Genomic DNA, 22,712 nt, shown 5'->3' with positions numbered 1-22,712 from the left:
ATCAAACGAAAAGCTACCATTTGGGAAGTATCATTTCCGGTTGGTGCATTTTACTTCCGGTTTCTTTAGAGTTCGCGACTGCGCCGTTTGACCATGGATAGACGTGGCAAGATGGCGGACGACCAACAAAGTCGCGAAGCCGAGAGTTCCCCTCACAATTTGACCATCACAGACGACCAAAATGCCTCGATAAACATCAGCAATGGTGCATTGGGGAATGAAGCCGATAGCCAGCCTTACAAATATGGTTTTAGTTTGCAGCAGTACTATAAATACTGCCTGAAATATTATCATAGAGGTTTGTGCAATAATTTCGCAAAGTTGATGTTTTAATAGTGTTGATCTACTTCTAAGAATTGCGGTGTCAGCCCTTGTATCAGACCTTGGTGCAACAAAAATGTAGTATTAACCATATATGATGTTCGCTCTATATTGTATGGATGATCCCGGTATTATTTTACCGGATGGGGTGGTCTTTCTGAAAACCAGAAGTGGAAATGATTTTTCGTCCTTTTACTGTACATAGAAATCCTTTTGCACTAAGGGACTAACGGGACCCCCTATAAATAATAGGATCCATTACCGTCTTGTGTATTGTAATTGTCAGTGTTTTGTAAAACACCCTGCAGTGTTTGTTCACTCAATTTGAGACTTTCATATGTTTGCAGCTTTATTTTATCAAGCAACCCAATGGAGACTTCAGACATCAAAACTCTTGCTGATATAAGATCATATCTTTTCGATTTGCTGTAATAATAATCCAAATAATTATTATGTAGCAGACAGAGTAATCTGAATCAATTATTTATTAATGGTTGATAATTTCATTTGTGCTGAAATGTATATTTTTTTTACCCCAGAAAAGAAAATAATCAAGATGACTTATGACGAGAAATTACAATTAACTGCATTCTGGAAGCAGGCTTCTTGTGGAAAATATGACAGCACCAAGTTCCCTGAAGTTGGATATTTTGATGTTATTGGAAATGACAGAAAGTGAGTGTTCCTAAAAGTATTTTTTTAAATGAAATAGATTATACCTTATTTGTTTTGAAGTATTCATTAATGTGACTGCAGAATCTTAGGTGAAACTGCTTGTTATTGACTGCCTAGTGAAATAATGACTGGCTCATTGTCATAAGTAGAAATGATTATGTGGGGGAGGGGGGAAACCTCGAGTCATTCCTTGTATTTACATGAGAGGGGGGAGCTTCTTTCTTGTGGTCTTAGTAAGATTCAATCGCTGTTGAAAGAGGGAGGAGCAAATTGTCCATGCTACCATTACTTTCAAAATATTGTCTAGTTAGTGTGTTATTCCAGGTTCATGATCTTGTTGTCTTTCCAAAATAACTCTTTTACAAGTTAAATACATGCTATGCAAACTTATTATCAGCTTATTATAAGCTATTAAGCTAGAGATATGAAAACAGATCTTGGTTTTTGGGGAAAGTCATTTTTTTCCTTTCAGACTAAACATGATTACCCATTTTTTCATTTTTTGCACTATATTTTAGGAGAGCATGGGAGGCTCTTGGAGATATGAGTGAAACTGAAGCCATGGAAAATTTCTGCATCTTGCTGGAAGAATGCTCTCCAGAACTCAAACCATGGATGGAGGCACAGCAAAAAGAGATGGAAGAGAAACTTAGATTAAAGAAAGAGGAAGAAGAAAGGATACAACGGGAAGCTGAAGAGGCAGCTGAGAGGGAAAGACTGAGGATTCAGGCTGAAGAGGAGGCCAGAAGGAAAGCTGAAGAAGAAGAAAGGTACAAAGATCAGTATTGTATTTTTTACCATTCATGGTGGACAGTATTGAATCCAGGGTGTGGCTCTATGGGTTCAATAAAAGCAATTTAAACCAGAATGATGCCTGTATTAAGGGACGACATTTGAGGGCTCAAAAGACTTTAGTGCTTATTTTATATATTTGACCAGTTTCTAGGACAGGGCTCGTCACGGAGATAACTATGGTTTATAGAGATTGAAGGAGAAAGAAAAAAAGAATGGAGCTGATTTCTTTTTAATTTTTTTGTGTTTATCTAAGGATAAGAATTGAGGAAATCAAAAGACAGCAAGAAAAAATGCTACAGCAACAACAACAATACCCAGTAGCGGCTACACAACAAGTGGATGGGCTTCAGCAGTCGCCGCCACCACCACAACAAACTGAGCAGGTATGGGGAATAGCTATTTGCTCTATACCAATGGACACTCTCTCGTAAGGGAGGGGGGGCAGCTCTTCTCATGGATACCTTTTCAATTTCCTGTTTTGCAACAGTGCCCCAAATCTCAAAGCCGAGAAAATACCAAAGAATACCTGACTCTGAATTCTATACCCAAACACATACCAAGATGATTTACTTCTTCTTTTTCCCTGAACTTCATACCCCCCACAATCAAGATGATTAACTTGCCAACTAAAAAAATTCACAACCCTGAACTCCATAGCCCCCAAAATCCAAAAAAAATTACTCAACATTACTTATTAGAAAGCTAGCCTTCATGAATGATTATGATTGGTAATCAATTCTTATAAATTTAAAGGATTACTGTAGCAGTTAGCCCTAGTTTGGCTCCTATGGCTTTAAGCCATAGGAGGCTTAAAACTCCAAGCATAAACTAGATACTCAAGCAATGATGTAGCTTCTATCTAATAATGGAAACATTTTTTGTTTATATAGAATAAAGTCACTACCCCTTTAGTAAATGGCACACAACGCATCGCCCCTGCTTCCCTATGGACACGCCCTAAAGTCATGGAGTTCATACAGCATGTGAAGTCAGACCCTAGCTCTGTGCTAGTGGTTGGTCGAGGGGAAACGATGACTGTCAGAGTGCCTACTCATGATAGTGGTATGCATATGTTTCTTTATTTGCCCGAGTAATGTTTGTTGTTGTTTTATGTGGTCAAATTTGGTGCAAGCAATTATAAGCGACCAGTTAATAAGGTCTCTGGCTTTTCATCATGTTAAAGTTTAGCCAGACTGCTAATTTTCTAGTTAGTTACAGTAACTATATTAAATTAATGAAAATAAGTAATTTATTTTATTTTATTGTTATTTCTTTAGCTAACATTTTAGTGTTATTTCTTTAGGTAACTAAAGCATTTAAACTACTAAAGCTTTTAGTAGTTAGTCAGTAAATTTTAGATAACAGTTGATGTTTGGAAAAACATAAGGTGTTATTTTTAAGTAAAAATTGGGGTTGCTAAAAAAGTGTTGTTCTTTGAAGAGGCCAACTTTTTGTGAAACCTGGCATGGATTTGACAAATATACATGTCTACAGTAAATTGTTTTGAGTGCAAAATTGAGCAGTCACAGAAAACTCAAGATGACAATTATAAACTTTTTTTTCTCTTTTCAGGGACCTGCCTTTTCTGGGAATTTGCCACAGAGCTCTATGACCTTGGCTTTGGTGTAAGCTTTGAGTGGTCACAACCAAATTCCAAGAATATCACAGTTGCTGTCAATGAATCAGATGAAGATGAGTTTACAGAAGACAGTGAGAAATCTGCTGAAGCTGAAGCAGCTACTGTTGGAGCTGCCAAGCCTAGAGTAGATGAGATCTTGCCGGTTGTGCGGAGACCCTGTCATGAAGAGGTCATCGTTGGCAGTCACATGTACCCTGGACGAGGAGTTTATTTGTTAAAGTTTGATAATTCATACTCATTATTTAGATCAAAGACTTTATTTTACAGAGTCTATTATACTCGATAACTTCAATTTATTGGAAACTTGAGTCTCCTCTTTTAATATAGAGCTTTCTTACAAAATCACTTGAAAGCACCCCATAGCCTCTCTTGATATTGATTCTTGGAATGAAAGATAGTTTGTGAAGGGAAGCTTTCTAAAAAGAAAGACATGTATTGTATGTGGCAGTTGCCCTTGGGCAATGGTGGTGGCAAGGTACTCAAATTATATTTATAAGAAATGGAGGATAGTGGAGGTTGCAGTTATTATTGATGCATATTTTGTAAGAAGAACAGGGTGCAATCCCATCAAGAGTGTTCACACTGTCTTTCGAATTATAACATGACTGAGAAATACCCTATGTTCAATGCAGGAGGAACAATACTAATGCATATCACGAAATCGTTGTTGACTATATTGTCCAGTAGATATCAAAGGATTTTAATTAAATAAACAGATAATTAGTGTAAAACTAAAATAAAAAGTACAAATTTGGATTTCATGTCAAGAATGAAATTTTATGAAATCTAACACAGACTTGGGGTAAGGTGGTATGGTAAGGAAAGTTTTGCCCAAAATCGATGTTTGTTTTTGCTCTACATATATTTTAGTAATCCATAGATGGCAGAACTGGGGAAATCTTTATTGCCAAGGGTCACATCATGGGTAGCAGATACAGAAACAGTATGGGTGACAGGCAACTTCTTATACTCATGCATATCACAAAATAGTTGTTGACTATATTGTCCAGTAGATTTCAAAGGATTTTAATTAAATAATTAGGGACAGACAACTTCTTATTAAAAAAACATTGAGATCAAACTTGTGTTATGAGGTGGCTAAATACAAAAATGCCCAAACACATGCCAGTCTTTAGATTTCTTTTCATGTCAAATCTTAGATTTTTCCTGCTTAATCCTTTGTCACTAAACTTGAGATATGACACAAGTTCAAGGTGTGCACTCCTACTTGGCTGCCAAAAAGTGATTCATTTCTTATTGATGGACCGTCAAATAGGGGGCCCTTATTGTAGGAGTGCAATGTGATCATTTTAGTTGTCAGCTGAATCTGTCTTTTGAAAAGAACAAACGTTCTGGAGGAAAGATTCTGGTGGTCATTTTTTCTGTGCTTTTTGGGCCACTCTTTTGTATCACTTTTCCAAAAATTTATTAGTTGGTTTAAATTTGGCGCCAAAATTGCGTCACCCAATCAGTTGGCAACACATGAGCTCATCCGTCCGCGAGAGATTGGTTCCTAGTATATCTTTGTCTTTACTCTCATAATATTTCAAAAGCTAGCTGTACATTATATTCAAGATTCCTTTGCATCGAAGCTTTTAAATCGAGAAATAGAGAGGAGAATTACAAAGCCGTGAAATTGACGGTTCTTTCTTTAGGATGAGTTTTAGCAATCGTGTTTTGATTTTGTTGATAGTCGTGGTTGAGGTCTCACAAATGGTTCGGGCACATGGTAGTAATGAAAATCCTCTCCACGACTCAAAGATCACGCACGACAAAGAGTAAGTACTGACATTTCCCCCACAATACGGGACTATTTGTACTGTATAATATGATCGGGACGTATAGCCAGAGGTTAATATTTACTGTTCGACTAATCGGCTGTGCTATGATTTTCGCACTGAAATCGATCTATAATAACAAATTAGAAAATAGATTCGATTCGATGTACAATGGCTCTCAAGATTTTATATCAGCTGCCTTAACTAAACAGCTGCTTAAACTTAAAGCATCGACAAACTCGATGTTACGGATTATCGTTTTTACTTTACGTCGCAAATCTGCTTTTTATTGACCATATCCTGGTTTTATCTTTTATGTGTTTCTCAGTATAATTTTGACTTGGCATAATGCGAATGTATAGTTTTAATGTCAGCAACAGCATAAACACTAAACAACGTATTGGCATTGATTTTAAAAGTTGTTCTTCGATCAAAAAGGAAAAATAGCAGGTTGAAATAGCGTAGTACGCCGGTAATACAGCTGGTCGTGAAAACGTTGTCCCCCTAAAATGATATTTCCAGAGTCAGAAATGTCGCGAGATTCATTTGATAAGTATCTACTTTACGGGGAGGAATTGTTGCCTTTTTAAATTTACTCCTCTTTGCAAACTGTAATTGTAACATTGATGAAAAAATGGGTAGGGAGTCTTGGGAATATGTGATGGGGAAATGGGTCTAGGGGAGTATGTGATGGTAAAAGGGGTCTAGGGGAGTATGTGATGGGGAAAGGGGTCTAGGGGAGTATGTAATGGGGAAAGGGGTCTAGGGGAGTATGTTATGGGGGAAGGGGTCTAGGGGAGTATGTGATGGGGAAAGGGGTCTAGGGGAGTGTGATAGGAGTAGGGGGGGGGGCTAGAGGAGTATGAGGGGGATGTGGGGGTAATGAATGCAAGAAATTGCCAGAATAATTAAAATTTGCTGAATTAAAAGTGACTGTTCCGATAAAGAAAGCTTTGTTTATGACATCATTTAGAAGGTACAATTAAACCTCTCTACAACACCTCAAAAAGACTTTGCCCTCTTTGTTTATATTAATGTTTGTCTGAAATTAAACATGACTGTGCCAATATAGAAAGCATAGTTTCTGAAAGCTTTTTAAATGGAACCTCTTTGGAAGTAAAACATCCTCACAACAATTCAAAGAGTTTACTGTGTTAGAGTGTAAGCATGAAAAAAATATAACCAAGGCTTTGAAATTTGTCTAGCGATAGTGTGCACATTTTACTCTAATCATACCTAAACCTTTGCAATGTCTTTCTATTTTAGTCACATAAAAGAGCACCTAAAGGACGAAATAGATATCAAAGATGAAAATCTAAAAGAGGAAGATCTTCAGTTCCATTATTTCAAGTTGCATGATTATGATGGTAACAATAAACTGGACGGGATAGAACTCATGAATGCCATGACCCATTACCATGACGAAGATGCTGCCGAACAAAATAACACAGCACAGTACACTGATGATCAAATGGCTAATATGATAGACCAGATACTGGCTGAAGATGACACTAATAAAGATGGATATATTGATTACCCTGAGTTTGTTGCATCACAGAAGAGTTAGCAACACCCACAAAATTCAATAGATGAGAAACAGCTACAGTGTAGTTCTACACTCTTTTATTTATAGTATCAATGAAGAAACATGCATGATTTTGAACTGAACAGTTGCATACAGCCTTCAATGGTGTCGTTATATCAGAGATGACACATCCAAATTCTTAAATTAAATCTTAGATTTTCAAAGGCATGTGGAAATTCTGCCTTACACCCTAGCGACATAACAATACAACAGAGTATATAAAGGAGTATGCCAAAGAACAATATCAGCAAAAAATAAAAACTTAATATTTGCCATTATGTTGTTGTTACTGCGTTGCAGCTTTGAGCTATTTAAAAAGAATCAAATTTCAAAATGAGCAAAAAGTTGTACACACTGAAATGTTGTTATGTTGCTAATGTTGGGCTTTATTGATTAGAGCTTTCCTATATTGTCAGACCTAAGACGTTAGTGTAAAGAATTGAGTGTAATTAACAAATCAATCTACAATCCATTTCCTATATATTATTTTAACTATCTACATACATAATGTTGTTTTTATTAAATAATTAAAAGGTTGTTAAAATACACTCATATCACAATTTTTAAGTAGACAAAATGGAACATTAGGGACGAGGCAAAACTAATCTATACTTTACAGAGAACTTTGTATGTACACTTCAACTATCATAAACTTTGAGATTGAGAATTATTGCAAAAAGCTGTATTCTGTGCATGATTGTGAGACTGGCTTATTGATGTGCCTCACAAATTTGATCAAGTGCTTCATACATAGCACTTGTGAAACCCCAACACATAGGTCAGTATCACACCTTCACATTAAAAATGCAACAACTCGAAAAGTATACCCAAATTGTTCTTTTTTCCTGATCTCAGTTCAGTTTGCCTTGACAAATGCACTTTGTAAACCATACAACTTGTTTGTCATATTTATTTTAGAATGTCACTCCTTTGTCACCAGAACACCCTTTTCATAGAGCATGGTTACCATGTCAACCTGAAAGGTGATTAAGTTTTCAAAGTTAGAAACAAAGTAGCTGTTTCATATTTTTCAAGGCCCAAGTTGTAGGCGAATTTTTCCTCTGGTTTTAATTGTTCTAACTGTTTCTAACTGCTTAATCACCTTCTGGCTTACTTATCATTCAAAATTCTTTAAGCATTTTCACTGGCCAACACTAAAATGGTTTCTAATCACACCACCTCTCCGTAAGGCACTGGCCAAAAAAACACACCAACATAATTCCGTTTGAATGATGAAAGCCAGACAGCTGCTAAGCAGTTGGAAATTGATGACGAGAGGTCAAAGAAAATAGAATTGAAGTAAATATTATGTTGTTTCTAAGCCTACCTTGAATTCCAAGTTGTCGTGAGGAAGGTCTTTTACTTTCACAAAGTTAGGGAATGCATTCAGAATACATTCAATAGACGGCCCAGCCTGAGAAACAGATCATCGCATGAGACACACACCAATCAAATACTATACCAGTTGGGAATTCTTCTCCACTTTGAGGAGGGTGTGTGGGGGGTCAAATATCCCCTTGCACCCACCCTTGCTAGAAACCTCATGATAAATGGAAGATTCTATTCTACCTTCTAAAATGGTTTCTATTCTACCTTCTAAAATGCACTTTTTTTCAACCCAGAAAAAGTATTGTTTTTGTAAAAAAAACAATACTTTTTCTGGGTTGAAAAAGTATTTTTTTTTTTTGGGGGGGGGGGGGGGAATGCCTTGGACCACAAGAATTATGACTTGTAGTTGTAGCTCATAGATACTACTCCATTTCCTTACATAATATGAAAAGTCCTAGCTGATAGTCATACCTCTGTTTCAAATTCCACCCTCTCTGGTTGCACTTCATGGTAGACCCTGGAGTTCTCCATGGTGTGATAAATGCAAACACAGTCTGCTTCACTCACAAGTCTAAACAAAAATTATTCATTACAACCACCAACGATTGCATAAAGAAACCATGAGAAATACACATCATTACTCACCGGGCCACACCCCTACGTATAAGTTTAACATCAGTGTCCCCTGTAATGGTCATCGTATTAACAATTTTGCCATCTTCCCAAGATGCCCCACTGCCATATACACTATGGCTTCTCTCAGCTGCAATAAAAAAATCAAACAAAGTTCAATAGGAAACTAGTAATATAAATGAAGTTGATTACTACAGGTACAACACGAAAAGTTTAATGAACCAGGCACAAGACGTGCCGTCACACAACAGCTGCTTTTAGCGTGTAACAGTTATTTTGAGAGGTTCTGTTTTCCAGATGTGGAAGGCTAAAGTTAATATGCATCTCAAACACTTAACATATTTCTTCTGCAATAAAAGTGCTCATTACCTTCAGTAAGCACTGGGGGGAGGGCATCCTGAAGCATCCTGACTGCCATCTGGAAAATAACACACCAAGATGAGTTCTTCATTGATCCATCAAGTCTCAGAATGATACATCTGAATGGAAGAGGGGGGGAGGGCTTCCAACTCTCTTGAGGTTGTTGCAATTATCCTAGTTGGGCTTGGAAATCCTTACAATGCAATTATTCCCGAAAAAATAGGAAATAACCAGATTTTGCAGTCTGGGGTATTATTTTAGAATTTTCAAATAAAATTTGAGTGCAAACATCCATTTCCTTGAAACAAGCTAAACTCTTGATAGTTTCTGGTACTATTACAATGAGATTCAGCACTAAAAAAGGGGAGGGGGAGAGGTTTGTTAATTCTTTTTAAAGGGGAGGGTTGGAGAAGTCTTGTTAAATGCAGATTTCGGATGTGTACAGGTTTATCTGTGTGGAATTCCTTATTTTACCTGATCAGCAGCTGCATCGACAGGAGCATGTGAGATCAACTTGGTCATCAACTTTTCTACCCTGCGCAGGAAGTCAGACCTCTCCTTGGTAACCTTGAAATTGGTGGAAAAACAATAGAATCTGATGGTCTACCACTTACTGATCAACAGCTTGTTTATGAAAGTAGTATTTTAAATCCATTTCCATCCACTTGATATATGGCATTCAAACTACCAAATTGTACTAATCTGAAACACCAAAGGTAATTTCCTAAACTTTAATTATTTGGGTTATTTTGTATGATTTTGACTGTTTTAATGCTTTCCAAAATAACACCAAACAGTCTTCACCCTTGCAATGCTGGTGTCATGGAGCCAGAGTCATCACTTGAGCCTGAGTGTATCATGTGTTGCCCACTGAACTAATTCAACAAAAACCCTTGCTTGTGTAACAACATACTTATCCTTACTGTGTCAGAGTTGGCAACTCCAGAATAGTTAAGATAGTTCAAGGGCAGTCCTTGTCTAAACTCAGGGTCTTCTTCAAATGCAACTTGCAAGGCTTGAGGAACAAGCTGTAGAAAAAGAAAACAAAATTTAGAGAGGGATTGAGATCGTTTAAGGGAATTCCTTGTCTAAGCTTGGGGTCTTCTTCGAATGCAACTTGCAAGGCTTAGGGAACAAGAGTAGTAGAAGAAAAAATTCAAAGAGGAAAAAGAAAAAGCATCTTCTTGGACCCTGGTCATAGAGCAGGAGATTAAAAATTGCGCAACACAAGGGTGAATTGGCTTGGTGCTAGCACAACACAAGTGTGTGCCCAGGGGCCCCAGCCCCCCTCCCCCTTCCAGCAGCTAAAAATACAGTTAATGTATCAGACATTATCTAAATTACAGGAGAAAATGCCTTTGGGGCCCCCTCCTGTTAAAAATCCTAGCACAACACCACTGTGAACTGTACAGGACCCGAAACGATCCCCAAAAGTTCCCCAACTGATCCCAGGACCCGAAACGATCCCCAAAAGTTCCCCAACTGATCCCAGGACCCGAAACAATCCCCAGGAGTCCCCGTAATAAACCTCAAGTAATTGCAGTAATGGACAAACAAAAGGAATGTGGATGTATTGGCTTTCAGTTTTAAAAACATATGAAACACTGTAACGTTATTTGTGTAACTATCAGGAAACTAACATTAGCAATAACCATAGTATTAAGATTTTAATATACAACTGCGCGGAAAATACAGTGGTAAAGTCAGAAATTGGGGTCAAATGACAATTCCCGTGATAGTAATTTGAAGAACCAGGCGTGAATAAATCATTTATAGATAAAAAGACTTAAAAGAAAGTCTTTACATTTATCCACAGATAAAACATAAGGTTATTCTTAAGGTTACTTTTGTATGTTTGTTTGTATTCGGTGAATGAAAGACCTATCACGTGCAGACTACATGAAGGAAATTAAAACTCACATAAATATTGCTTTCAACAAAAGCCACATCTTGCAACGGTAGTAAAAGGGTTATTGCGCCATCTTCTCGGCCAAACCGGCTGCCTAAAATGTGTCGGTAAGAATCGCTCATGTGAAATACATGTTTGGTTGACAAATGAATATGTAATTTTAAGGGTTATGTTTACCGGAAACAAGATTTATATTGTCAGAGTCATCTAGTCATGTGTAGAAACTGCAAATGTTTAGAGTATGATGGAAGGTCAACAGATTGGTTGTTATGAGCAAGGCTGTGCTATGTTAATGTTGTATTCCTTTCATTAGCAATTAAAAGTTGTGTATTTGTTTTGGACTCTGTTTATGCTTTAAAAGTTGCAAGTGATTTCTTCTGCTTTCCCTGTCCATTACCGCAATTCCTTGAGGTCGATTTCGGGGACTCCTCGGTATGGTTTCGGGTCCCGGGATCAATTGGGGTACTTTTGGGGATCATTTCGGGCCCTGGGGTCATTTCAGGTCCTGTACAGAACCAGGGAAACACAAGCGCAACACAAGTGGGAACCGGGTGAACACAAGTGCAACACATGTGTGAACCGGATGAATACAAGTGCATAACAAGTGTCCAGGGAAACACAAGCACAACACAAATTGAACCAGGTGAACACAAGCGCAACACAAGTGTGAACCAGGTTAACACAAGCGCAACACATGTGTGAACCGGATGGATACAAGCGCAACACAAATGTGAACCAGGTGAACCCAAGCGCAACACAAGTGTGTATCAGGTTAACACAAGCACAACACAAGTGTGAACTGGGCAAACACAAACGCAAAACAAGTGTGCATCAGGTAAACACAAGCACAATGCAAGTGTGAACTGGGTAAACACAAGGGCAACACAAGTGTGAACAGGGTGAACACAAGCGCAACACAAGAGTGAACCGGGTGAGCACAAGTGTGAACTGGGCAAACACAAGCGCAACACAAGTGTGTATCAGGTTAACACAAGCGTAACACAAGTGTGAACTGGGCAAACACAAGTGTGTATCAGCTAAACACAAGCACAGTGCAAGTGTGAACTGGGTAAACAAAAGGGCAACACAAGCGTGAACAAGTTGAATACAAGCACAATGCAAGAGTGAATTCAAAAGCAACAGAAGTAAACTGGTAACAACACATAAGAGTCAACTGAATAAACGCAAGTGAAACAGGTAACAGGAGTGCTAGCGTCAGCAATATATGATGCAACAGTAAAATGTTTTCGAGTTAAGAAAAATACACTAAATACAGGTAATTGAACTAACGAACAGCCACCTTCTAAAAGGTCAACATATTCTTTACTTTATTAATCTTTGTTACATCTCAATTATCACCTTTATTCACACTTAAAGTTAGCTCAAGTAATCAATCAATCAGCCTTCTCCCTCACAAAAGCCGAGGCGGTTTTTTATGGCAATCACTTAAAATGATAATCCTGGACAGAGATGCGGTAGTGCGACGTGCGCTATCGTGACCACAAAGGTTTAAAATTGCTTCACTGGTTTGGTAGTGAGAATGTAACGTTTCTCGCATCCTTGTTGGTTTACGAATGAACCCTCACTAAAAACTCTCACGTTCTTTCATATTTGCAAATAACAAAAGTAAAAAAAAAACTTAATTCCCATACAAAATATCAAAAATTCAAAATGCAAATATAAATGACGTTCGATTATCAGCCATAATTTCATCATTAAAGTTTTCTGATGAAAATGGATACGCGCTATCATTTTTCAGCTGGCAGACGCGAAAAGAGATAGCGATTACAAAGCACGGGCCTCCTGTGGCGGCCTCATGCTCTCAAACAGCCGAATAGTGTCGCTAAGACAATCACCAGAATTGCTACAATCCACAATACGGCGCGACTAATCTCGCTTGTGATTTCCTTGCCAAGCTGAGTCTCCGACTGAAAGGTATGTAGAGCATCGTCGTCTTTATTGACATGAGGGAACGGCTCGTCGCGGGGAGGCTTCGTCCCTAGAAAATCACACAGGGCCCCCCACCCCTCCTTCACGTCGAACACGAGCAGTCTTTCGCTAGGCACAACCGCCTTGACGTGTTCCGCGTGCCGCTGAAAGCGAACCCGACGAATCGCGCTTCCTGCTGAGGCGGGTAGGGTCCCTAGCAGGGCGGTATAACAGGCGTCTAGGAGAGGCTTGATTCTACGCTGAGTCCGGGATAAAAACCCGAGCCTGTGCAACCAGGAACTCTCCATCTCTTCCAAATGCCGGTCCATGCTCTTTGACCAGTCGTCCGCCTCGCGCGTCGTTAGGATCACCAGCGCGTCGGGAAAATCCACCAGAACTGTTTCCAAAAACGCGCTGGACGGCGCATCGACGACCGCGTCTACGTTTCGAAACATGCGCTTGAAGTCCGGTGTTTTATCGCGGTAAATCAAGCTCTCCCATTCGCTCATGAAGCACTGGAACTGTTCATCTAAATCATAGACTCTATAGCCGAGAATTCGGAGTGCTTTTGTTAGAGATTTCGTCCCGGTTTTCCAAACCCCTGCGCAGACTATCATCATGTTGACCGAGTAGATTCGCGGGCTATTTAGCGTGTTCGCCGGCTTCCTCGTTGAAAGGCGAAGGCCGCTTGCGGTTTTTCTTCTGCTTACGTGTGTTTATGCAAAACTAAGAATTCTTGCGGATCAGGTAATGTCTTGCCTTGGGGTCTAACCCCCGAAGCTGGCGGTAACAAGACCCGGGTTAAGTACCTGATTGAAATACAGCAAACACACGCCGCAAAACCATGGATTAGTGAGTTCACTTGACCAATTACGAGCTCGGAAATTAAATAACCACTTTAAGCAAATCCCTCCACGGAAATTCGCAACTCAAGAAGTCCATAAAAATATGAGTGCAGTATAAATTATTAGATACCGATCTTGATAAGTAGCATAAGCACATGGACCTCATTTAGAATAAGCCGGGATCCATTTACTAGGGGAAGTGAACGTCATTTTCGTGCTTCGTTATTCTATCATGAATCATGACAATCACGATCGCTAACAGCTCCGTGATTCTTGAGGGATACTTTCATTGATAAACGTCAATCGGAAGCTTCATGAACTTCGTAAATTGGGAAAAATAGCTTTTTAGCGGTTTTCTGTGGCTTTTAACTTTAAGTTTAGTTTGGATTGCGTGTCTGGCGGGGAACCTTCCTGGGTTTGAAACCTAAGGTTTTAGCTAAATGGGCTGCTACCGTAATAGGGAAGGAACTACGTCAACTGGTGTTACAACAAAATTGGAATAAGATGAATGTGAGCCGTTATTTTGCTTTCCGCCTTGACATTTACAACAAATGATAAATCCATTTCGTTCAGGAAAATACTACCTCGCTTACGGCCAAAGCTATAGCGATAAATTTTAAGATAATTCATGGAATTCATGTTTAGCTCTAAGCTCTGAATTAGCTACCACGTGTTCTGTTCTACCTATCCTCTGCAACACATAAACACAAACACCCAAAACACAAATAAATATAAAAACAAACAAACCAACCAACACACACAAACAAAAACACAAGAAAAGAAACACTACACAAACAAACAAACATACAACAGACAAAACAACTAAAACACAAAAACAGGCTTTGTGGAGATAAAGTTCATAAATGAATTAAAGGTTAAAGTTTATGTTGTATGCCTTTGTGAAAGCAGAGTTGTTACACCAACATTTGGACCATTTGCCCTTCTATCTGCTGCTGTTGAATTATCTGGCTTACATCATTTCTGGGAAGCCCCCTAGGTGTTCTTCTGCTATATGGAAAGGATGATGTGTAGGGAGTGACTTACCATTTCCAGGAATTCTCCTCATGTGTTTTTCTGGTATGTGGAGAGGGTCATGTGTAGGGAGTGACTTACTATTTCCAGGAATTCTCCTCATGTGTTTTTCTGGTATGTGGAGAGGGTCATGTGTAGGGAGTGACTTACCATTTCCAGGAATTCTCCTCATGTGTTTTTCTGGTATGTGGAGAGGGTCATGTGTAGGGAGTGACATACCATTTCCAGGAATTCTCCCCAGGTGTTTTTCTGGTATGTGGAGAGGGTCATGTGTAGGGAGTGACTTACCATTTCCAGAAAGTCTCCCCAGGTGTTTTTCTGGTATGTGGAGAGGGTCATGTGTAGGGTGTGACTTACCATTTCCAGGAATTCTCCCCAGGTAATCTTCTGGTATGTGGAGAGGGTCATGTGTAGGGAGTGACTTACCATTTCCAGAAAGTCTCCCCAGTGTTCTTCTGGTATGTGGAGAGGGTCATGTATAGGGTGTGACTTACCATTTCCAGAAAGTCTCTCCAGGTGTTCTTCTGGTATGTGGAGAGGGTCATGTGTAGGGAGTGACTTACCATTTCCAGAAAGTCTCCCCAGGTGTTTTTCTGGTATGTGGAGAGGTTCATGTGTAGGGAGTGACTTACCATTTTCAGAAAGTCTCCCCAGGTGTTTTTCTGGTATGTGGAGAGGGTCATGTGTAGGGGGTGACTTACCATTTCCAGAAAGTCTCCTCATGTGTTCTTCTGGTATGTGGAGAGGGTCATGTGTAGGGGGTGACTTACCATTTCCAGAAAGTCTCCCCAGGTGTTTTTCTGGTATGTGGAGAGGGTCATGTGTAGGGGGCGACTTACCATTTCCAGAAAGTCTCCCCAGGTGTTCTTCTGGTATGTGGAGAGGGTCATGTGTAGGGGGTGACTTACCATTTCCAGAAAGTTTCCCCAGGTGTTTTTCTGGTATGTGGAGAGGGTCATGTGTAGGGGGTGACTTACCATTTCCAGAAAGTCTCCCCAGGTGTTTTTCTGGTATGTGGAGAGGGTCATGTGTAGGGGGTGACTTACCATTTCCAGAAAGTCTCTCCAGTGTTCTTCTGGTATGTGGAGAGGGTCATGTATAGGGTGTGACTTACCATTTCCAGAAAGTCTCCCCAGGTGTTCTTCTGTTATGTGGAGAGGGTCATGTGTAGGGGGTGACTTACCATTTCCAGAAAGTCTCCCCAGGTGTTTTTCTGGTATGTGGAGAGGGTCATGTGTAGGGAGTGACTGTCACTTGGAGTGTCTCCCTGTGAGAAAATGAAAAATGCTTGAAAGAAAGACATAAGCAAAAATGCTACTGTATTCTCCTTTACCTCCATTTCCCTTGCTGGCAGCTGGTAAAAAGGCAGCTTAATCAAGGCAGGTTACAAAGAATTAAGAGGATGTACCTGGTGTATGGTGCCTCTGGGAAAGTACAACATGTCTCCGGGCTCAAGGACTGTATCAAGTACAGTCTCACCAATCTCATCTTGAGAAAAGTTCTCTAAAATACAGCAAAATATAGCATAGCAGCCTTTTAGCACTTTTAGGAGCAAAGGATGACTGATCTTCTGGAAACTTCTTTTGGGCATTCAATAACTCTAGAACTAGGGATGGAATAGGCTTAGGGGTGATGTTAAGCACATTAAAATGGAACCAGCCAGAAACAGCTATACTTCATAATGTAAATCTCTTTTATAATAATCACAATTTTCGGACTAGCCAAGAGTGCAATACCTGGGATATAATTTTGATTGAATGATAGTCTTGATGAAATGATACAAAGTTTGGGGTCCCTGGGCATATCACTTTCCCAAGATTCCACTGCACAAACATTTTCAAAGTTGGGTATGGTGGAATAGGTCATATGTTGTTTGTTGGTCATTGGAGAATATACAGAAATTGCTTTACTGTTGAATCCGTTGTATCACGACCCGCGTTTTCAGAACACGATTTGTTTTAGTTTTCTGTTCCGTCAGTAAAACCATTCTGAGCCAATCTTTCTGAGTCTCGCTTTGTGCACTTCCCTGGCTATCCTCTGGACGAAAACCAGACAGTGTCGCGACAGAAAGCCAGGCAACTGCACTAGGCGAGAGATGGCAAGGATCTGATTGGCTTAGAATAATTTGACTGGCAGAACAGAAAATCCCAAAAGACAAAAACAAATCGATGTTTTGAAAACGCAGCAGGGCGATACAACGGATTCGACAGTAAGGATCTGATCAACTCACTACTTGAATATCTTGGGAGTGTCTCTTCTCCATTTCTATGGGAAAAAACAGACAGTAAAATGATTGCCAATGACCATTACATGCTTATTGGGCTTAGTTACTTATCCAGGGGGGGGGGCAGGCAGACCAGTGTCCCCCTCCCCCTTGGGCAAAAGCATGGGAGCACAAATTCACAAATTTACCTCCCAGCATTCTGTAGTAATCAAATAACTTAATTATAATGCCATATTAATCACATGATCACAACTGTAATTAGCATATAGCACATGGTGTTGAATCACAGATCTACAATAAACACATACTTACATACAGTCTTTACCTATGTCTTTCTGATAGAAGAACTACGATAAGGTCACAACACATTCGTTCAATATAAAGTATGGGTGCCCTGCTTCTTTGGGTTGATGCCTCTCCCCTTCCCCCTCCAGGAAACCCTGGATCCGCCCCTCCCTCCAGGAAACCCTGGATCCGCCCCTCCCTCCAGGAAACCCTGGAACACCCCTCCCTCCAGGAAACCCTGGATCCGCCCCTCCCTCCAGGAAACCCTGGATCCGCCCCTCCCTCCAGGAAACCCTGGAACACCCCTCCCTCCAGGAAACCCTGGATCCGCCTCTCCCTCCAGGAAACCCTGGATCTGCCCCTCCCTCCAGGAAACCCTGGATCCACCCCTCCCTCCAGGAAACCCTGGATCCGCCCCTCCCTCCAGGAAACCCTGGATCCGCCCCTCCCTCCAGGAAACCCTGGATCTGCCCCTCCCTCCAGGAAACCCTGGATCCGCCCCTTCCTCCAGGAAACCCTGGATTTGCCCCTCCCTCCAGGAAACCCTAAATCCGCCCCTCCCTCCAGGAAACCCTGGATCCGCCTCTCCCTCCAGGAAACCCTGGATCCGCCCCTCCCTCCAGGAAACCCTGGATCCGCCCCTTCCTCCAGGAAACCCTGGATTTGCCCCTCCCTCCAGGAAACCCTGGATCCGCACCTTCCTCCAGGAAACCCTGGATTTGCCCCTCCCTCCAGGAAACCCTGGATCCGCCCCTCCCTCCAGGAAACCCTGGATCCGCCCCTCCCTCCAGGAAACCCTGGATCCGCCCCTCCCTCCAGGAAACCCTGGATCTGCCCCTCCCTCCAGGAAACCCTGGATCCGCCCCTCCCTCCAGGAAACCCTGGATCCGCCCCTCCCTCCAGGAAACCCTGGATCCGCCCCTCCCTCCAGGAAACCCTGGATCCGCCCCTCCCTCCAGGAAACCCTGGATCTGCCCCTCCCTCCAGGAAACCCTGGATCCGCCCCTCCCTCCAGGAAACCCTGGATCCGCCCCTTCCTCCAGGAAACCCTGGATTTGCCCCTCCCTCCAGGAAACCCTGGATCCGCCCCTCCCTCCAGGAAACCCTGGATCTGCCCCTCCCTCCAGGAAACCCTGGATCCGCCCCTCCCTCCAGGAAACCCTGGCCTCCAGGAAACCCTGGATCCGCCCCTCCCTCCAGGAAACCCTGGATCTGCCCCTCCCTCCAGGAAACCCTGGATCCGCCCCTCCCTCCAGGAAACCCTGGATCTGCCCCTCCCTCCAGGAAACCCTGGATCTGCCCCTCCCTCCAGGAAACCCTGGATCCGCCCCTCCCTCCAGGAAACCCTGGATCCGCCCCTCCCTCCAGGAAACCCTGGATCCGCCCCTGGGGCTGATTGTGCAATTGACACTGACCTGGGGTTGTAGAGTCTCCAGTGTTTCTTCCCCTCCAACTGGATGATGAATGCCTCTATGTCATCGTAGTGAGGGGCAAAGCCTTGTGTGCCAGGAGGCGTAAGGTAACTACAGTTAACAAAAAAAAAAATGCTACAATAATCATCTTAATTGCTTTTGCTAGAGTATATTTGTTCGTAGTGATTCTCTTGGACCCTTGTGTCTTCTAGAGATTTCTCCATGGAGCATTGAAATGGTTTTCTTAAATCGAAAATTGTGTAATCTACTAAATTTAGATGCTAGCATAGATATATAAGCAGAGAGTATTGTAATTTAGAGAAGTTCGCACTTATTAAAGAAACATCTACAAGAAAAATTTGCTTTTAGAGATATATAACCCTAATAAAAAACAAACCAGAGAGTGCTTAAGGTATTGTTCTTCAGGACAAGAACAGTTAGCTTTTCCCTGATTCAACATTATTTGGAGTTGGTAAATTCAAGGCTAGAACCAGATGTCAGCAAAGGGGTATCAATTTCTATGAAGAGAAGAAACACTGAGTGCTTATTTGATGTTTGTGTCTCAAGGGTGGAGGGGCGGGGGGTATTTGGCAAGAGGAGCTCATCAGGGAAGAGCTGGGCACTAAAACAAGCATTTATGGTAAAGGAACTTACGTGTTGGCTCCTACAAAACAACCAAAGTACTCTTGGAGCAGGGAGGTTAGCTTCCAGACCGGATGGCTGAAAGACTGTGGATTCAGCAGCCGCACAGAGCATCCATTCTGAAAAAATTTTTTATTGGGATTCGTAGTTTTCAAGAAACTTGGGATACAACTCAGGAAAAGGTACATGATGATTAACTTTTGTGACAAATAACAATATTGACAATAGAAATTCAAATTGCTTATTTCCAGTCATTGTGGGTGACTTTGAAAAAGTCCCCCCCTGGCTTCCAAAAAGGGGGTCATTTCTTCATATACTATATGCTTTTTCCATATGATACCTATGACAGCACACCCCCCTCAGGCAATCCTGGGAACGCGCCTGCTTAAAGATGGAGGAAGGAGTGACTTACAATAAGTACAAAACTAAAACAAATGCTCATACGTCTATCATGGGGGGGGGGGGGGGACAGACAACAGGTGTTATCCCTGGGGGAGGGGGTGATTTCCATTGTAAAAGACACAGATGGCTGGTAAATGACCTCTCCCTGGGGGGCATAGGCTAACTTACGTTGTAAAAGTCCCAGACGACAGGTGCATGCGCTCTCCCTTGAGGGTTGTGAGTCTCTCTTTTACCATCTTTGTACGATGTGACATCAAGATTACGCGAAAACTGCACATTGCGCTGAGAGAAAAACACAGTAGTAACATCAGTAACATACAATGTATGTAACAGCTACCCTGAATAAAAGTGCACCACTGACGACAATGCTAAAATAATCTCTAAGTGTTATAAGCCCACCCAATAAGGGCCGAAAGGGCGTATTACTAGGCAGACAAGTATTTATAATCTCTTGAAAGATGAGAGGTGAATTCATGGAATTTAGTCTCCTGTAAATATTGTTTAAAATTATTGTTCTAAACCTGAATGGGTACCCTGTGCCCACCCCAAGGCTTCACATATACTTTACAATTAGACTACGAGTTCCAGTTTCTATGAGTCAATAGATAGCCAACGAGGTGTGTAGCGACTATTTGACTCACAGAAAACGAGAACGAGTAGTCTAATTTTAGTATAAATCTACTCATATACTACCTTCAAATAAATGATGATAATTCTCAGTAATAAATAACTGCTTTTGTCGTGAAAACACCAGCTTTTTCGCTTCTCACTATTTATGGCTCAATAGATAGAGTACAGGAGCCAATCAAATTGTGATATTTGTATGTGAGTGCATTTATACTAATGGTGTTTATAAGTGCTTAGGGATGTAAAAGTTAAACTAACGTGTCTGAGGATCTCATCAAGATCCTTGGTGCTAAACCAGCCACTGTTGTAAGTCGGTTGATGGCGTTTAATCAGCAAAGGTTTCCTTTCCCACAGCTCACTATAAGCAAAAAGAAACCAAACTATGCTAACAAGATTTCAACATTATTTTTCAAGACAAATGAAAATAAGCACCCCTCCCCCACCACCACCAACAAAAAAGAAAGGAGTGTTTATAAAGGCAGATTTAGACAGCACAACATAGTGGTATGCAACTCGCCCTCGACATGTCTTAGCCCTGATCTACACGCTAGGACTTTCATAGTCAACCATTTTAGCGGAGTCGTAGGCTGATTTAAACTCTACCACTTGAGTTGTAAAGGTGTCGCATACAACTAAATCGTGCTGACTAACTAAGCATAAAGCAGGACTGACAGTTTCAAACTATTTGAAACAAAAGTTTAACAGCACTTATTTCCATTGGTTATACCAAGCACATCAAACCTTATGAATCATTCCCCAAGGTGTTATAAATAAATCTAAATAGTTAGTAGAGTCTCCCTCTACTAACTGTGGTGAACAAAAGTAATAAACAGACGGTACTCAGTGTTATTATGGCAGTAAGCCCACTCTGTTCAATGAGTGAGGGCCCATGAGTGAGGGCCATCTTGTATTTTGAACTGCATGGTTCCTGGGGATGAGTGCAACATACAGACCCAGGGCATGGGGAAGAGGAGAGAAAATTGCTCACCCCCAGGAACTACTTAGCTCGAATTACAAGATGAGGCCCAATCATTGAAAAGAGCGGGTTTACTGAGATAATACCACCCTGTACCACCTGTTTATTCATTTTGTCCATAGGCTTATTTCTGCATCATGGGTACAAATGGTCAACATTTATGTGGCATGGTATTTTGAAGTTTATTATTTTATAAATAGGTAGAGCATATATTGTACCTGAAAAACTTCTGTGGCTTAACAGGACTCAATAACCATTTGAGGAGCCCCTCCGCTTCTGTCTCTTGTTGTATGGTTCCCTCAGGCAGCTTATTATCCCCAAGGCTGGTACAACTGTATGTGCTGACTGGTCGACTCAATTTCTGTCCATCAGCCCGTCTAGACAAATCAGGCGCTGACCCTGCAGAAGCTACAGACTGCAAACTAGTTTGACTTGTTTTGTTGCCACTAGCTTTGGTTTCTGATTGCAAACTGGCTTGTCTTTTGCTGCCATTACATTGCGTCTCTAATTGCAAACTGGTTTGACTGGTTTTGATACTTCCAGGTCTGGTTTCGCTTCCTGGGACACTGATTGGTTTCTTGGAGGCACGTGGTTCCGTCATAGGAGCATTGCTTGTGCTCTTGCTGTGTGCTCTTCTGGGTAGATGTGTACGAGGAGTAGCTGTGCTAGCAGTCGAGGACAAACGAGGTTTCCCAGACGGAGGGATCTCACGCTTTCTTTTAACAGGGATATTTTCCTCGCTTCCCTTAAATTCCAACCCATTTTCTACACTATCTGCTCTAGGTCGCTTTTTCTTTTTCCCAGATAAATGTAGACTACGTCGTAGCTTGTTTGCTTTGGTCAATATCTTTGAACCATGCGATTTGCTTGTTGTACTATCATCAGTACTAAGCCCAGAAAATGATTCCCTTCGTGAACCACTTTCCCGTCTAGATACCTCGTCGAGCTGTGCCTTGGATGTTATCCTCGTCATTTTGGTGGCGTGGACGGGGCTGTCTTTTGATCTCTGCCACGGGGTTTTTGGTTCACTTGGCGTGTTCTTTGATCTCTCTCTGGCGTTTACTTCAGGCTCGTCCTCTGTACCAGAGCTCGCGCGGTACACGCTAAAAGCAGACCTCCTCTTTCGCGGTAACATTAGGAAGCTATGTGAAATGATTTGCTACGTATTTGCTGGGTTTACTGAACGATTACGATGAAATTGGTCTATTTTGGCGCTGAAATTCAAAATCTGAGCCCACACATACAGCATGGTATCCAGCGGAAAGTAAAACACAGGGAGTCCGAACTAATATCATTCTGAAGACTCTGAATCGA

At 41.3% G+C, this 22,712-nt stretch overlaps 4 protein-coding genes across 4 annotated transcripts; 2 read left to right on the top strand and 2 right to left on the bottom strand.

Moving 5' to 3' along the window:
* Nucleotides 1-78: 78 nt before the first annotated feature.
* Nucleotides 79-4,186, top strand: LOC5510752 (Golgi resident protein GCP60). Its single transcript, XM_001631163.3, has 6 exons — nt 79-298; nt 861-996; nt 1,515-1,766; nt 2,045-2,174; nt 2,682-2,853; nt 3,364-4,186. The coding sequence occupies exons 1-6, from the start codon at nt 94-96 to the stop codon at nt 3,714-3,716; spliced, it is 1,248 nt and encodes a 415-aa protein (XP_001631213.3). The 5' UTR covers nt 79-93; the 3' UTR covers nt 3,717-4,186.
* A 739-nt stretch (nt 4,187-4,925) lies between these two features.
* Nucleotides 4,926-7,472, top strand: LOC116617336 (multiple coagulation factor deficiency protein 2 homolog). The gene is made up of 2 exons (XM_032379974.2): nt 4,926-5,208; nt 6,475-7,472. The coding sequence occupies exons 1-2, from the start codon at nt 5,087-5,089 to the stop codon at nt 6,773-6,775; spliced, it is 423 nt and encodes a 140-aa protein (XP_032235865.1). The 5' UTR covers nt 4,926-5,086; the 3' UTR covers nt 6,776-7,472.
* Nucleotides 6,815-22,533, bottom strand: LOC5510735 (ribosomal oxygenase 1). The gene is made up of 15 exons (XM_032379971.2): nt 21,617-22,533; nt 20,681-20,780; nt 19,964-20,077; nt 19,406-19,512; nt 18,755-18,862; nt 17,061-17,095; nt 16,239-16,333; nt 16,014-16,097; nt 10,039-10,143; nt 9,590-9,682; nt 9,125-9,173; nt 8,768-8,885; nt 8,594-8,693; nt 8,121-8,207; nt 6,815-7,769 (listed from the first exon to the last, which is right to left on the bottom strand). Exons 1-15 carry the CDS (start codon nt 22,531-22,533, stop codon nt 7,716-7,718), a joined length of 2,166 nt encoding a protein of 721 aa, XP_032235862.2. The 3' UTR covers nt 6,815-7,715.
* LOC116617335 lies at nt 12,329-14,447 on the bottom strand. Its single transcript, XM_032379973.2, has one exon. It carries the CDS (start codon nt 13,571-13,573, stop codon nt 12,839-12,841), a length of 735 nt encoding a protein of 244 aa, XP_032235864.2. The 5' UTR covers nt 13,574-14,447; the 3' UTR covers nt 12,329-12,838.
* Nucleotides 22,534-22,712: the final 179 nt, after the last annotated feature.

Source organism: Nematostella vectensis, chromosome 7 (genome assembly GCF_932526225.1).
Source record: "Nematostella vectensis chromosome 7, jaNemVect1.1, whole genome shotgun sequence".
Lineage (NCBI taxonomy): Eukaryota > Metazoa > Cnidaria > Anthozoa > Actiniaria > Edwardsiidae > Nematostella > Nematostella vectensis.
This window is presented reverse-complemented; position numbering and strand designations above follow the sequence as displayed.

Excerpts from the sequence above, each read along its gene's own strand:
- LOC5510735 (XM_032379971.2), bottom strand. The coding sequence starts at position 22,533 with ATGTTACCGCGAAAGAGGAGGTCTGCTTTTAGCGTGTACCGCGCGAGC. Across the intron at positions 20,781-21,616 it reads AAGCCACAGAAGTTTTTCAG|TGAGCTGTGGGAAAGGAAAC; the intron begins GTACAATATATG and ends TTTTGCTTATAG. Across the intron at positions 10,144-16,013 it reads GGGGAGACTTTCTGGAAATG|CTTGTTCCTCAAGCCTTGCA; the intron begins GTAAGTCACCCC and ends CTTTTTCTACAG.
- LOC116617335 (XM_032379973.2), bottom strand. The coding sequence starts at position 13,573 with ATGATGATAGTCTGCGCAGGGGTTTGGAAAACCGGGACGAAATCTCTA.
- LOC5510752 (XM_001631163.3), top strand. The coding sequence starts at position 94 with ATGGATAGACGTGGCAAGATGGCGGACGACCAACAAAGTCGCGAAGCC. Across the intron at positions 997-1,514 it reads GTTATTGGAAATGACAGAAA|GAGAGCATGGGAGGCTCTTG; the intron begins GTGAGTGTTCCT and ends ACTATATTTTAG. Across the intron at positions 2,175-2,681 it reads CACCACAACAAACTGAGCAG|AATAAAGTCACTACCCCTTT; the intron begins GTATGGGGAATA and ends TTGTTTATATAG.
- LOC116617336 (XM_032379974.2), top strand. The coding sequence starts at position 5,087 with ATGAGTTTTAGCAATCGTGTTTTGATTTTGTTGATAGTCGTGGTTGAG. Across the intron at positions 5,209-6,474 it reads AAGATCACGCACGACAAAGA|TCACATAAAAGAGCACCTAA; the intron begins GTAAGTACTGAC and ends TTTCTATTTTAG.